Here is a 16,734-nt window from a genome sequence, read left to right on the forward strand (position 1 = left end):
AAAAGCTCAATCATGAAGAAATAGAAACTCTAAATAGATCTATAATTAAAAATCTCCCAACAAAAAAAGACCTGACAGCTTCATTAGTAAATTCTACCAAACATTTAAAAAACTAATGCCAAGCCTTACCAAATTCTCTAAGAAGGGAACACTCCCAACTCATTCTATGCAGCCAGCATAACCCTGTATCAAAGCCAGACTGAAATACTACAGAAAAACTACAGACGAATATCCCTTATGAACAATGATGCAAAAATCCTTGAAAAAACATAAACAGGATCTAGCAGCATATCAAAAGGATTATACAACATGATTAACTGGGATTTGTTCTCGGAATTCAAGAATGGTTCAACATACAAGACTCAATCAATATTCCATAACAAAATGAAGAGAAAGACCACATGATCATTTCAACTGATGCAGAAAAAGCATCTGAAATAATTCAACACTCTTTCTTGATAAAAACACTAAAACAAACAAAAAAAAACAAAAAAAAAAACCACACAGAAATAGAAAACTACCTAAACAGAACAAAAGCTACATATGAAAAATTCATAGTGAAAATCATTCAGTTGTGAAGACTAAAAGCTTTTCAACTAAAATAAGGAATAAAGCAAGGACATCTGCTTTCTTAATTTCTATTCAACACAGTGGTGGAAGTTTTGGCCTCAAGAATTAGGTAAGAAAAACAAACAAAAAGCATCCACACTGGATGAACAATGAACACTATGAAAAGAAAATCACTATGAAAAAGAAATAATTCCATTTACAATAGCATCAAAAGAATAAAGTACTTAAAAATCAACCAAGGTCATCAAAGACTTCTACAATGAAAATTACAACACAAGGCTAAAGACTGAACATTTATGAAAATATCAATACTACCCAAAATAATCTGTAACAAAATAATGACATTTTTTGCAGAATAAAGAAAAACCCATGCTAAAATTCATATGGAATCTCAAGGGATCCGAGAGCTAATACAATCTTAAAAGAACAAAACTGGAGGACTCATACCTCCTCATTTCAAAGCTTACTACTGAGCTATGGTAATCAACATCATGTGGTATTGGCATAAAGACAGACATATAGATTAATGGAATGGAACAGAGTACCCAGAAATAAACCTTCACATATATGGTCAAATGATTTTTGACAACAGTGCCAAGGCCAGTCAACAGGAGAAAGGACAGTATTTTCAAAAAACTGTGCAGAGAAACCTGGATAGCCATATGTAAAAGCATAAAGTTGAACCCTTGCACACTAAAACACCATATATGAAAATTAACTCTAAGTGAATCAAGGTTGTAAATAGAAGTCCTAAAACAATTCTTAGGAGAAAACAGAAGCTTTCATGACAATGTATTTGGACACATGATTTCTTAGATAGGACATCTAAAGTATAAGTAACAACAACAACAAAAGACATATTAGGCTTCATGAAAATTTAAAAATTTTGTGTATAAATAAGACTATCCACAGAGTAAAATGGCAACCTACAGATAGGAGAAGATCTTTGCAAAGTATGTATCTGATAAAGGATTAATATTCACAATATAGAGAACTTCTAAAACTCAAAAAACCAAATAACTCCATAAAGGAGCAGAGGAGTTGAAAAGATATTTCTCTGAAGAAGATATATAAATGGCCAATTAGCACAAGAAAAGATCCTCAACTTCACTGTTTATTAAGAAAATGCAACTTCACTGTTTATTAAAACCACAATAAGAAACCACCTGACACCCATTAAGATGGCTAATATAAAAAAATCAGAAAATGAAATGTTGGCAAATATATAGAGAAATTAGTACCTTTGTGCACTACTGGGAGGAATGTTAAGATGGTATAGCTACTGTGAAAAACAGTATGTTGGGTTCCTCAAAAAACTGAAAACATAAATGTCATATGAGCATTTTCACTCCTGGGTATATACCCAAAAGAACTGAGAGTAAGGTCTCAAAGATATTTATACATCTATATTCATAGCAGCATTATTCACAATAGAGAAAATATGGAAGCAAGCCATGTCGTCCACTGATGAACGCATAGATAAGCAAAATGTGGTATACACAGCATACAATGAATTATTACTCAGCCTTCAAAAGGAAGGAAATTCTGCAATATGCTACAAAGGTGAAGCTGGAGGACATTTGCTACTAAAATAAGCTAGTCAAAGACAAATATACCATATGATTGCACTTACACAAGGTACTCAGAGTAGTCAAAATCATGGAGACAAAGTATAATGGTGGTTTGTCTCAAGATGGGGGAAGGGAGACTGGGGAATCATCATTTGACAGGTAAAGTTTTACTTTTACAAGATGAAAATAGTAATGGGGATAGAGAATAGTGACAATTCCACTATAAGGGCATAGATATGTAATACCAGTGAACTACACACTTAAAAATGATTAAGATAGTGAATGTTAAGTGTATTTTACCATGATTTAAAAAAAAAAACAAAAACCTACATTGTCACATAAAGCACTTGTAAAAATACTCAACATCACTAGTCACCAGAGATTGTGCAAAGCAAAAGCACCATAAGATAATACTACATACCCAGTAGAAGGCTCAAATTAAAAAGACTGACCACACCAGCTGTTGCTGAGGATATGAAGCAACTGGAACTCTCATATGCTGCATGGTACAGCTGGTTGGGAAAACACTTGGGCAGTTTCTTACAGTCAATCTTATATTTACCATATTACTCAGGAAATTCATTTATTTTCTTGGTATTTATCCAAAAGAAACAAAAATTTATGTACACAAAAAGACTTGTAGATGAATGCTTGTCAATTTTATTTATAATAGCCCAAAACCAGAAACTCCAATGTCCATCAATAAGTGAATGGATAAGCAAGGAGTAGTACACTTATTAAGGGATATACTACTCAGCAATAAAAACAACCAACCAATACATGCAACATTTATCAGCAACATTTATCAAAATACATACTGAGTAGAAACACGAGATACAAAGAACATACTATATTATTTCATTTACAAGGAATTCTATTAAATGCAAAAAATGTAATCTGTAACAACAAAAAATCAGTGGTTGCATAGGGCTGGTTGGTTGGGAGAAGTGGGGGGAATTGATGGTAAAAAAGCAGAGTAGAGGGGAGTCTGGGTGGCTCAGTTGGTTAAGCGTCTGACTCTTGATTTCAGCTCAGGTCATGATTTCAGGGTTATGAGATCAGGCATGGAACCTGCTCAGGACCCTCGCTCTTCTCCTTCTGGCCCTCCCTCCTTACCCTCCCACTTCTCTATACCTCCCCTTAAAAAAAAAAAAAAAAAAAAAAAAGGCAGGGTGGAACTTCTGAGGTAATAGAAATGCTCTTTATGTTGTGTTGGCAGATTACACACGTATACACATTTTTCAAAACCTAAACTCTACTTTTTAAATGAGTTCACTACCTACTGCATGAAGAGTACATCTCAACTTCATATCACACGCAAAAATTAAAATGGATCAGATACCTAAATATTCAAGAATTAGAGCTGTATAATTCTTTAAAAAAAGCATAGTGATTAATATTTGTGACCCTAGGTGATATACATCCAGGAATTAGCCTTAACATTATGCTAAGTGAAAGAAACCAGTCACAAAGGACCATATACATATTATATGGTCCATTTATGTGAAATGTCCACAACAGGCAAATTTATATAGAAAATAGATTAGATTAGTGGCTGCCCAGGGCTTAATTGTTTTCATCAATGAGGAGTGACCGCTAATAAGTGTGGTGGTTTCTGATTGAGGGGATGAAGTTGTTCTGGCATTACTGGTAACAACTCCACAACTCCACAAATATACTAAAAATCAGCCTTTTTTTTTTTTTTTTAAGATTTTTAAATTTATTTCTGAATGACACACAGAGAGGCAGAGGCATAGGCAGAGAGAGAAGCAGGCTCCCTATGGGGAGCCAATTGTGGGATCTGATCCCAGGATCATGGTCTGAGCCAAAGGCAGATGCTCTATCACTGAGCCACTCAAGTGCTCCTAAAATTCCCTGCTTTTTAAATGGATGAATTTTACTGTACATGAATTTTAACTCAAAAAAATTTCAAAGTAGACTTCAACTAAATTCCTTTTTAAAAGAAAAATTAAATTGTCTAAGAAACAAGAATGATTCTAAATTTTTAAGTATTCTATATGCTAGGATAGATGCATTATAAATGGGGATATTAACTTGAAAGCATCTGTGTCGCAGGCATGCTTAGCATCTCAGGCATTGGCAGGCTACAATGTATTACATGCAGTAGTTAAAATTTTCTCATTAGTAATACTTCATAAAAGTAATCACAATTTCAAAGGAAACACACAAAAAAAACCCTCTAGTTTGTGCTTGATTCCTTGTAAACTTTACTCAAAACTAAACTTAGAGCAGTTTATAAATAAAATTTCTATAGACACTTAACCACTCATTAAAAATTTTAGTTATATTCTCCTACTGTGCCAAAGAACTAAAAGGCACATTAGAATTCTAAGAGATTAATGGGACAATAAGATATGACTAACAATAAAATACATTATAAGTCACAGAACTATAATAATTAATAAATTGGAGTATCTAGTCTAAAAAGGAAAATAACATAGTAAAATAAATAAAACAAAAATGGAAAAATAAGTATTAAAACCAGTGGTAAGAGTAACAATTATCTTAGTACACAGTAATGCATTTTCTAAACATATTTTATTAATTTGATATTAAATCAAGAACACCTGACTTGTAGACTCCAAGATAATTCTAAAACACAAGTATCAAAAAATTAATATTTGATGGCATGTATGATAACGCTATTCTGTTTTGTTGGAAGTGAGGAAATGGAGCATCCTTTCCATTTAAGTTAACCAAATTGTAGTGTTTGGTACAGCAGTATCAATTTTTAATATTTCATAAGCAACTTCATTTTCCTAATATTATAGAATAGTGCTTCTTCAAGTTAATAGAGGTAAAGTATCTTTAACAAAAAACAACTTCCATTTTGTTGGGAACTAATAATTTTGTGAAACACTGTAAAAAATTCTGTAGAATGTTCAATAGCTATAAAAATTTCTGAAAGCTTACTCTCAATTTCATTTCAGAGCACTCACAAATGGTCTGAAAACACAACACGTATTTGAGTAGCACTACTATAAAGGAAGAAATAGCCAAAACAAAATGAAACAAAGAAAAAGAATGTTCTCAAAAAATTGAACACAAATAAACCAGTTTTTTTAAGCATCCAAACATGAAGACTATATAAATATTAACATATAATTTATCAACTTAAAGGAAAAATGTTTATGAATTAGCCACAGTTCAGAGTCGTGAATTTTGGTACTTAAATTTTAAGAGAGTTGTGGGCAGCCTGGGTGGCTCAGCGGTTTAGCGCCATTTTCATTCAGCACGGGTGTGATCCTGGAGACCCAAGATTGAGTTCCAATCCCACATCAGACTCCCTGCATAGAGCCTGCTTCTCCCTCTGCCTGTGTCTCTGCCTCTTTCTCTGTGTGTCTCTCATGAATAAATAAATAAAATCTAAAAAAATTTTTTAAGAGAGTTGAGATGAAGAACTCTTCATGAATAGTTTATCAGAGCTCCATTTAAAAAAGATTAATTTTACTACACTCCATAATCTTCCTTACAACAATGAAATGTAGCAAAAGTTATACTTGCTAATGGAAAATGGAAGTGCTTAAAACAGGGTAACTATTAATTTGTTAAAACAGTGAACTTTCACGTACCACAGTCCAGGATTCCTGCTCTTTAGGCTCCAGAATTCCAGAATTAAAAATTTCTAGTAACTGTTGAAGCCCTCCAGCAGCAACAAACTGTAAGCAATTGTGAGAGTACGGATAAGAGAGATGCAGCTACAAAATGTCATAAAAGACCAGCTTTTTGCTTCAGAAACTGGATTTGTGTGTGTGTGTGTGTGTGTGTGTGTGTGTGTATGCATACGTACGCATATGTATGCATATGTAAAATACTATATATCTCTAATCTAGGAAATTACTCTGATTTAAATACCCAGAATAACTTCTATAAAAATAACATACATCGTATTGTGAAGAAATTTTTTTAAAAAGACTCTTGCAAAAATCTAAAGATATCTTTATATTCCTTTGACCATTTAATCGCAGACACTAGGATGTCCTAACAAAGTATTCCAATAAAGGAAAAAAAGTGCTAAAAACAAGAGTACCAAAGCATTAAATAATCTCACCTTCTGTGATTTAGAGTTATATGCGATTTTTAAACTATGCTTTATTTTAATAGTAAATTAGTTTAAAACCAATTAATAATTATGATACCTACTTTTGGAAAATTAGAGATAATTTTTATCAATACAATGCATCACATAAATGATCAAACCTTGCAACTCCAGGAATTTTTACTATTTTCCACTTGATCCTCACTTGAATCATCTGAATCTGGATAAAGATCACTGTAACTTCCCTGTGGGAATGGCAAAAAATAATATTAAGAAAAAGTGCAGGAGAAAAAAATTATTCTAGAATTAAAAACACATTCTGGAATTCAGCTCCAGAGAAAACACAAGTATTTCACGGTAAGAATGAAAATTCAATTACCGTTGATTCTCTTCTTATCCTCCTGTTAGGTTTTCCCAGTGCTTCAATAATTTCCAGGGCATATAATAGCTTGTGAGCACTTTTAATTTTGAGAAGTTCTTTCCAATTAAGTCCATCATTACTCTTAAATTTAAAAAGAAAAACAGGTTTTATCAAGCCAACTAAGGGACTCCTTCCAAAAAAAACTTTAAAGAAATTGATACTATATAAGAACTCAAATATTACATATATACACACATTGATATATGTTCAAACATATGAAGACCAATTGTATAACTGGTACTCATGGTGTGCTGAAAACACCAATTATTTGTCAAGTTTTGTTAAAAACCATACGAATAGCAGCATAGGGAAAAAATTTGGCCTGTTAACCTTCACAACAGATCAGGTAACTCAGTATCTTTCCAATGGACACCATGCAGCCTAGAGCAGTAGTAAAGTATTTAATACTTATAAAGTCACATCTATATATTTAAAAGTCATATACAAATACATATTTCTTAAAATATTGTTCTTTCTAATCTCAACTTATGAAGTGATATACACACAATGTACATCTTTGACAGCAATATTAGAGCTACTCTGAGTCATCAGGAACCATTTGCCAGGCCAACCTTCTTCACATCTAAGTCATTTGAGATATAGGACCTTCTGAAATTACATGGCCAAGATGCAAATTATAAAAAACCATTAGCACACAACTTAAGGACACTATTTTTCCTTTCATCCTATAGGTGTCCTATACATATCTCCACAAAGTAACCCTTTATCATATAGCTTTTTTTTTTTAATCTAATTTTAACATATCTTTACAAAGACCTCTAACATTTGTGAGGTCATGACCCTATAGGAATATGTTCAGAACATACAGTAATATGAAAAAATACCATTAAAGACAAATTATGTTTTCTAAAGATAATTTTAGAAAACATCCTTGGCCTTGTATTAGGCCTTTATTATTCAACCTCACTAACAAATGAACATTAAAATGAACTGGAGCTTTCAACCATTAAATGGGCAAAATTTTACTGAGGATATAGGTCAACATGCAATCTCATACACTGGATGAAATATAAAATGATGCCATTCTCTAGGAGAGTGAAAAGACTTTGTGGGTTTACCTGTTCATCTGAGATACTCTGGAATGCCATCAACATGTTAGGACATGTAGGAAGAAGCATCAGTAGCTCCCATACACGCCTAGAGAGATTTTCTGCATGAAGATGAAGTTCTTCACATCTTAAGCTCTACACAAATAAGAACAGCTCACTTAAAAAAAAAAATCTAAAGTTCAATTTTTTTGCATAAAATGCTTGATTATCAAATTTCATAATATTTTTCGGTCTTAGTTAAAATATGAGAAATAAATCATTTGTTTCATAGTCAACAATTTATACCTTTTTTATTTTACTATTATTTTACTATTTATAAACAAATACATTTATTCAATAAGTTGATCATTATGTCAAAGTATTAGTTTTCCAACCTGTTATTACTGAGCACTTTTTGGAAAAAAAGTGACCAGTAAATTTTGACACTTTATTCAGGTAACTTTTCAAATAGAAGTGAAAACATCTGTTTAACAAAGCCATTCAAGTTAAGTTCAAGAACATTACACCAATTGTTTCCTCTTTCCAGGTCACTATTCTAACTACGACAAAGTCCCAGTGAATTAAATCCTTGACCTTACATTTGGGAAAAAGAGAACAGCTATTTCTTTTTTATATTGCTAATCCATACCTTATTTTCACTAGAAAATAAGGAAGATAAGCAGATTAAGAGAAAAGCAAACAATTTTAAAGAACCTACTTTTTTCCATTATCTATTAAATTTGAATTCTGTAATACGCTGAGATAATAGCAACCTGAAGATTGTTTCAGAAAGTATATAAAAAGCAGTTAAGTTTCCTTTATTAAAAAAAAAAAAAGCATAACCTCAAAAGGTAAACAGGAAAGCTAAAATTTACAGTTTTAGTATTTTCCAGAGTATGAGTATGTATATTATAATTCTATTAATGCTGCTATCATAATGATTTTTTCACTATAATACAGTCCATGGGATGCCAAAGTAATCTTCATATCTAATAAAACATTTAGTTCTTTTTATATAAAGATATAAAGCTAGTATACATGGAAAGCAAGCAAATCATAGAGTGTCAAAGTATCCTTTGCTTTTCTCAATCCTGATGGAGAGAAGCAACCCAAAGTAACATCATTGATTTAGCTGGGGAAACGGTACTGAAAGTTCTTCAGTAAAACAGAATTTTTTTAACATTTATTTATTCATGAGAGACACAAAGAGAAGGAGAGGAAGAGACATAGGCAGAGGGAGAAGCAGGCTCCATGCAGGGAGCCCAATGCGGGACTTGATCCTGAAGCTCTGGGATCACGCCCAGAGCTGAAGGCAGACGCTCAACCACTGAGCCACCCAGGCGTCCCTGTTTTGGTAATCTTTTAAAAGACTAAACCAGTCTTGAACAACAAAGAAACCCCACATCAACAATGGCATACTTACCACAAAATTCAATTAAGTATCTGCTAAAAAATGAATTCTTCCCCTCCAATTCAGGCCTCGTGTGGACTATTACATAATAATGGCCTATTAATTGGGCTTCCTACATCTAGTCTTTGTTTTCTCTAATACATCCACCATACTAACCCCAAATTTTGTTTCTAATGGCCTATGTTAAAAGCTGTTATGCTTTTATTTTGTTCCTTTAAAACCTTCCATGATGATGGCAATCCATTTTACAGAGAAGAGAGAATCTCATATGGCCCCTTGTGGTATAGGTTCCAATCTCCTTTTCAGTTTTTTGAATTACACTATATTCACATTCCCAGTTTTTCAAACATCTATTCACTTTTCTGTGAATCTGTAATGCTTTCTTTGCTCTCAGCAGTAGCAGGACCCAATTTAAAACTCCCCTTTTGCAAAACCTTCCCCAAATTTTTGTTCCCTATATTCTCATAAAACACTGCTTAACAACCTCCCAGAAAACTGAAAAATTCTTCTAATTATCTTTCTCTCTTTTAAACCACCCATACAGTGCTGACATGAAGTAAAAGGTCAGTAAGTATGTGGGCATACAATACTAACGGTAAAAAAAGTAGAGGTTCATAAGCATCTGTTACTAATTATTCTACTTGAACAAAAGATTTTTTTTTAAGAATTTAAAAATGAGCCACCACAAGAGAAACCAGGATATGGGGAACAGAGGACTCAACAGCAGCTACCACTGAATCCATGATCAAACAGATTTTGAAAAATGGAAAAAAGTCATTTAACATTCTTGAGAAAGAATAGTAGCACTATTTTATTTGTCATGCAATCTCTAATTCACTGGATGAGACTCATCAGTGAACATTCTCTTGGGATAAGGCTACTTAATTTTAAAATAAAAGTCAGTGGACTAATACTGAATTCTTTAAGTGACATCATACACTCCCGAGTTTAAACCTTTATTTTTTTTAAAGATTTTATTTATTTATTTATTCGAGAGAGAGACAGACAGACAGACAGGCAGAGAGAGAAGCAGGCTCCATGCAGGGAGCCCAACATGGGACTCAATCCTGGGTCTCCAGGATCAGACCCTGGGCTGAAGGTGGCACTAAATTGCTGAGCCACCTGGGCTGCCCTGGAGTTTAAATCTTTACAGTGATTACCCAAACCTTACTTCTCTAGCCCAAACCCCTTTCTTGAACTCCAAACTCATTTATCCAACTGCTTGACATCTCCATTTAATGTCCCATGAGCATCCATTCTTCATCTCAAATGGAATCTAACCAGTTGCTCAAACCAGAAACCTGGATACCATCTCGTTTTCCTTGTTCCTGAACATGAGTCTAACCCCACCCCTAATCCAACACACCACCTACTGTTGACTTAATTTGTCCATTCCTATCATTCTATTCCAGGGAACCATCAAGTCTTCCTTGGATTAGAGCATTAGATTCCTCACTTTTTCTATTCCTGCCAAACAAATCTATTACCTTAAAATCCATATCAAAACGTGTGCTTCTCCCTCTGCTTAAAACACCTTACTGCTCTTCACCTTACTATGAGGACAATAAAAAAAGTTCTACTCACCTTTCCAATCTTGTTTCTCTCATTCTTCCCTCACTACCCTCCACATTCTACTCATTATTAGCCCTCCAACAATTCCTAGACCTGCCTGATTCCTTATAGGAAGGGGCTTCAGGAATGAGATTACTGTATGCAGATAATCTCTCAATTCTCATTTAGTTGGTTCCTTTGCATCCTTCAAGCTCAGATTACATATTGTTTCCTTAAGAGAAACCTTCCCTGACCAAATAATATTTATAAATGAGTTTCTATCATTACTCCCTAATAATGTTAGTCTTAGCAGCTGCCTATGTCTAAAATTTAGCTGTTTACCTGAAACTATCTGCGAGGCCTGTCAATTATTTGTCTCCATCTACCTCTACTCCCTCATCCCATGCTCATGTGCACATGTCCACAGTCTCTATCAAATAATTAAAATCTTAGAATAAAGATTTTACTGAAAAAAATTATTTTCCACTCAACAGAAAGACAAGTATGACACTATAAAAAATGAAATGACATAGTCACCTCACTATCTTCCACTGCCACTTTTCCTGAGGGTGGTTTAAATGATGCAAGCATCTCTAATAAATCAAAGAGAGTAGTTAAATGAGGTTCTTGTAGAAGCAAAAGCATCGGAATGTTGTCCTTCTGAGGAGGTGGTAGGCAGGATGCTGGCAGCTGAACACCTTCCCCTTTCCGTTCTCTCCTTGGTGCACCCAAAGATACAAATACCATCTACAAAAACAATACCAACAAGGGAAAACAACAACACATTAGACATACTAAGTTTTAAATCTAAGTAGAAAATAATTTCACACACACACAAACTCCACATACACTTAAAAGCAATAACTGTTTTTGAAGGATATTTTCAACAATTCAACTGCTGACTATAATAGTTAATAGATTAAAACTCAAACCACATTTGTGTGTACCTGCATATCCTTAAAACCAAGCTCATGAAGTGCTTTTTCATCATAATCTGTTGTTAACTCATGTCCAGATGAAATCATCCTGACAGGTCCCATAAGGCCTCCTTAAAAATAGAAAACTTTAAGTGAACAGTATTATAAAAACTAACCTATGTGATGACACAAATACATGACTGCATTATGTGAGTCTTCCTCCCAACCACTCACTCTAAAGAACCTCATTTCACTAAATTAATCCCTTACTCTACCCTATCTTTCTTTAAAGACTTACTAGCATCTGATATTATATATTTATTGGTCTTGCTTCAAAGAAACAAAAGCCCAGTTCCATAAAGGCAGACATTTTATTACATTCAAAGATCTACTGCCACCATTAAGAAATAGCAAGCATTCAAATTTATTGTTTAATCCAATAAATTTTTTTAAACAAGGAAATGCTTGATAAGAGTAGAAAATTAAGCAAAATGATGAAATATCTGATGGATTATATAAATATTGTTAAATTTTATAAACTGCTTAAAAAAATCCATCAAACAGACACTATATAGCACTTTAGGAATGGGTGAAATAAGGACACTGCTTTTCCATAATGATACAATTCTTCATCAAAACCATGTTAATTTTTAAATGTTTTAAAGCTAGTATTGAAATTCATCTCTATTAATTTTTTAGGTTTTCCTCTCAGCTATTCTGATATTGCTTAGTTTATGCAGCCAGTTTATGATTCAGAGTAATTTCATCAAATTTAAAATTAAAATTCCATTAAGATTTTAGATAGAATAGATCAAGAAATAAATTAGCTCTGTATTTCTACAATATTTGTACAGACATGCTAAGTAGATATATTAAATGAACACTTGACCAAGTATATCATAACAGAAACTATGTTAAACTTCTAATACTTTGGCAGACTTTTATTAAATGTCTTTTCTACTTTATTGAGATAATAATACAATCTATGACTGCTGATCATTTTTAAAATATTGAGATAAAACATCCTTAGTTATGATGAAGTGCTAAGAATTACAGTTGGTTTGGTTCCAAGCGTGCCAGATACTGTAAGCATACATAACTTTGTTCCAAAAGAGAACTAAGATGGCTACTACTTTATTTAGGTTTTTGGATGTGAGACAGGCCTACACGTATTGAGAATTACACATTAACTTTTCATTATAATGGTTCAGTTGGTTCTTAAAATTAACTGAACAGCTTTCTAACTTTTTCCACTTTTGAAAGTATCCTTTTTATCATAAGAATTGCATATTCCTTAAGAGTTCTGGAAAGAGTTACTACTTCTAAAAATATCAAATCTTAATGTAAGTAAATGTTTCAAAACAAAAAAGAGTAACAAGAAATCTGGAAAAACCCTTAGATTATCATGGTATATTTACATATCTAGTTTTTACCCTCTGAAACTCCAATAAAGTAAATTTTTAAAATTTTACTAATACTGGACAGGGGCAAAAGGAAGAGACAATACCAACCAAGTTTGCAAGCCGAAAAGCAAGTGAACTTGTGACAAATAGCTTGCTAAAAAGATAAATCTCAATCTAGAGACAGTCTTATAATCTGTAATTTGATTTATACTGGTTGAATACAGGAAGAAAATCAAGTCTTAAAAAAGTGGGGAAAGGTGCAAGGGAGAGAGAAGGCAAGGAGGAGGGAGAGAAAGGGTAAAAGAGAGGGAATGGAGAAAAGAAAAAGAAGAGCAACTCAGTGATCTGTGAGACATTAATGAAGAGTCTAGGACACATTTAACTAGATGCATAGAAATTAGGTCAAAGGGAAAGGAAAAAGAAAAAATATTTGAAAAAAAATACAGTCGCTAATCTTTTCAAAAGTGATAAATTTTATAAAGACAAAGGCCCAAGAAGCTGAACTTACCCAAAGTGCATAAACACAAAAACACAAGGCACATTAAAATCAAACTGCTAAAAACCAATGTCAAAAAAAAATCTTGGGGCACCTGGCTGGCCCACTTGGTAGAACACACAACTCTTGATCTCAGAGTCATGAGTTCAAGCCCCATATTGGGGGTAGAACTTACTTTAAAAAATTTAAAAACCAAAACAACAGCTGCAAAAAATTTATTTAAAATCAACAACTGTTAAAAAGACATATTGTAGGGGTGCCCAGGTGGCTCAGCTCGGTTAAGCATCTGACTCTTGATTTCCGTCCAGATCATTATCTCAGGGTTGTGAGATTGAGCACACTGTGGGCTCTGTACTGGGTGTGGAGCCTGCTTAAGATTTTCTTCGCCCCCACTACCCAATTAAAAAGGGGGCAGAGGTACAAATGAGTGGCTCAGTCAATTGAGTCAGGCCATTGATTTTGGATCAGGCCCTGATCTTGGGGATCCTGGGGTAAATCCCCAAGCTTGGTGCAGAGTGGGCCGGAGATTCTTCTTCCTCTCTCTTCCCCTTCGCCCCTCCCCCCTTGCTTGCATCTGCACCCTCTCTTCCTCTCTAAAATAAATAAAATCTTTAAAAAAAAAATACACACTATATATACAAAGGATAAAAGAAAAAAAAAAGGCTTTTAACCAGAAACACTGTAAATGAAATGACTATGGGTTTAACTATTTACTAAGTCCTGAAAATAATTCTTGACCTAAAATTCTACATCCAGGGAAAATATCCTTCAAAATTGAAGGCAAAATGAACTTTTTTCAAATAAAAGCTTAAGAAAACATATCACCATAAGACAAAGTTCTAACATTTTTAAAGGAAGTTCAGTATAAAGGGGGAAAAAAGGGGAATGTAATCAAATGGGAATTTTGATCTATAGGTGGCAATGAAAAATGCCAAAATGGTAACTATTTGGTAAAAGAGAGAAAAGATGAGATGAAACTAATAAAAAAATATATAGATACTTTGCTAAACCTTCTATTTAAAAAGCAGGAACTGGGGCGCCTGGATGGCTCAGTTAGTTAAGTATCTGCCTTTGGCTTGGGTCATGATCCCAAGGTTGTAGGACTGAGCCCCCAAATCAGGCTCCCTGCTCAGTGAGGAGCCTGCTTCTCCCTCTTCTTCTGCTGTTCCCCCCACCCCACTTGGGCTCTCATTCTGTCAAATACATAAATAAAATATTTAATAAATAAATAAAAATAAAATGCAGGAACCATGAGCCCGAATTTTTTTTTAAGATTTTATTTATTTATTCATGAAAGACACAAAGAGAGAGAGAGAGAGAGAGGCAGAGACACAGGCAGAGGGAGAAGCAGGCTCCATGCAGGGAGCCTGACGTGGGACTCAATCCCAGGTCTCCAGGATCAGGCCCTGGGCTGAAGGCAGTGCTAAACCGCTGAGCCACCCAGGCTGCCCGAGTCTGAATTTTAAGACTCAAAAATTTTAAAAAGTACTAATAGCCTCAAAAAAATATTTCAACCATGAAAATAGGAGTACTCAAGAAGAACAAAGATGTTAGATACTAAAAGCATGAAAACTCAAAAGAAGGAATGCAAAATAAAGTTGAACACATCTCTCAGGAAGTTTAAAGCCAAAGAAGTAAAACATGAAAAAGTAAACCTGGGATACCAAGAGATGAAACATGTAAATATAAAGAATTTCTAGAAAGAGAGAAATTATTAAATGGTAGACTGGAAATCAATAAACTAATTAAAAGAAAATGTCCTCAAAGATAGATACAAGTTGCCAAACTAAAAGTTGCCAACCTATATAGTAAAGTGTCCATCACAACTGTTGAAAACAGACCAAATATCAGAGCAGGTATTACAAGATTTCAACACATCAGGAATAAGAAGACTCATTAAGTTCTATAAAAGAAAAAAATAGAATATGTAAAAATATGTCATAAAGCTAATGGCTTCAGACTACTCAGCAACAACAGAAATAAGAAATGCAATGCAGAAATATATCTAACAAATATCTGAAATGGGGCACCTAGGTGCCTCAGTCAGTTGAGCGTTCAACTCTTGGTTTCAGCTCAGGTCATGGGTCCCATGAGATCAAGCCCCATGTCTGGCTCCACATTCAGGAGGGAGTCGGCTTAAAAGATTCCCTCTCTCTGCCCTCTCCTCACTCTCTCTCTCTCCTTCAAATAAATAAATTAAAAATAAAATAAAATTCTGAAACAAAATTATTTCCATCCTTGACTTTTATACTTGGCCAAATTATCATTTAAGTCTAGAAACATGAGAAACAAATTTTTAATTATTCAAAGAATCAAAACTTTACTGAACAACCGCACTGTATTCCAGTAAAAAACAAAAACAAGTCAAACAATAAAGAAGACATGGGATACCAGAAACAGGATATCCAACATGTGACAGAGACAAAGAGAATTACCAGGACGACGATAAAGGATACCTACTGCTGTGTACCAGATGTGGAGAGCAATCAGTAGGATGAGTGATAGTAGAGAAATGTGTTGTTGTGGGGCCATCTTGACCAAAATCCCTTCTACCTTCTCAATATTTTCACTGAAGAAGGAATGTCAAGTGGACCTGACCTGTATTCTTAGCTGAACCTAAAATACCTTCACCATACTCCCATTTCCATGTCCTACTACCTGAATCAGGAGAAAACATTCATATCTCACAAAAGAAATTATTCCTTATTCTATTCCTGAGAGCTGAAATAGGTCATGAAAAGATCAGAAACTCTATGACTATGTTTCCCTTGGATATTCCAGAATCTTGCCAAAATTACAGCACAGACAGGTTCTGACTGTGCCAAGACTTAAACTTGAGAACTCTCCTGATACCCTCAGATGAGGATCTATAAAAACCTTTAAAGAGGGACGCCTGGGTGGCTCAGCGGTTGAGCGCATGCCTTCGGCTCAGGGTGTGATCCCGGAGTTCTGGGATTGAGTCTCACATCAGGCTCCCAGCATGGAACCTGCTTCTCCCTCTGCCTATGTCTCTGCCTCTCTGTGTCTCTCATGAATGATTAAATAAAATCTTTAAAAAAAAAAAAAAAAAAAACCTTTAAAGACGGTTAAAATACACCCTCTTTAGCTTATTTCCTTCTCTGGTCCTTTAACTAATAACTCTTTCTCTAATCTGTCAAATTCACACTTATCTATTTAACAAAAGTAAATACATATTTTAGGTATATATACCCAAGGTAAGGCTTTTATAAAGAACACACACAAAAGATGATAAACTAAAAAAAAATCAAGATAGTGTTAAGGGGA

The 16,734-nt window shown here is 34.0% G+C and overlaps 1 protein-coding gene across 2 annotated transcripts in view; it reads right to left on the reverse strand.

Moving 5' to 3' along the window:
- Positions 1-16,734, reverse strand: part of USP34 (ubiquitin specific peptidase 34) — a 244,189-nt gene that overhangs the window by 83,817 nt on the left and 143,638 nt on the right. For both annotated transcript variants that reach the window (XM_035721667.2, XM_025468624.3), the window contains exons 28-33: positions 11,581-11,681; positions 11,171-11,380; positions 7,702-7,827; positions 6,581-6,703; positions 6,363-6,446; positions 5,735-5,821 (exon numbers count right to left, since the gene is read on the reverse strand). In XM_035721667.2, coding sequence (XP_035577560.2) covers positions 5,735-5,821; positions 6,363-6,446; positions 6,581-6,703; positions 7,702-7,827; positions 11,171-11,380; positions 11,581-11,681 — 731 coding nt within the window. The remainder of the gene's footprint in view (positions 1-5,734; positions 5,822-6,362; positions 6,447-6,580; positions 6,704-7,701; positions 7,828-11,170; positions 11,381-11,580; positions 11,682-16,734) is intronic.

This window comes from Canis lupus, chromosome 10 (assembly GCF_003254725.2).
Source record: "Canis lupus dingo isolate Sandy chromosome 10, ASM325472v2, whole genome shotgun sequence".
NCBI lineage: Eukaryota > Metazoa > Chordata > Mammalia > Carnivora > Canidae > Canis > Canis lupus.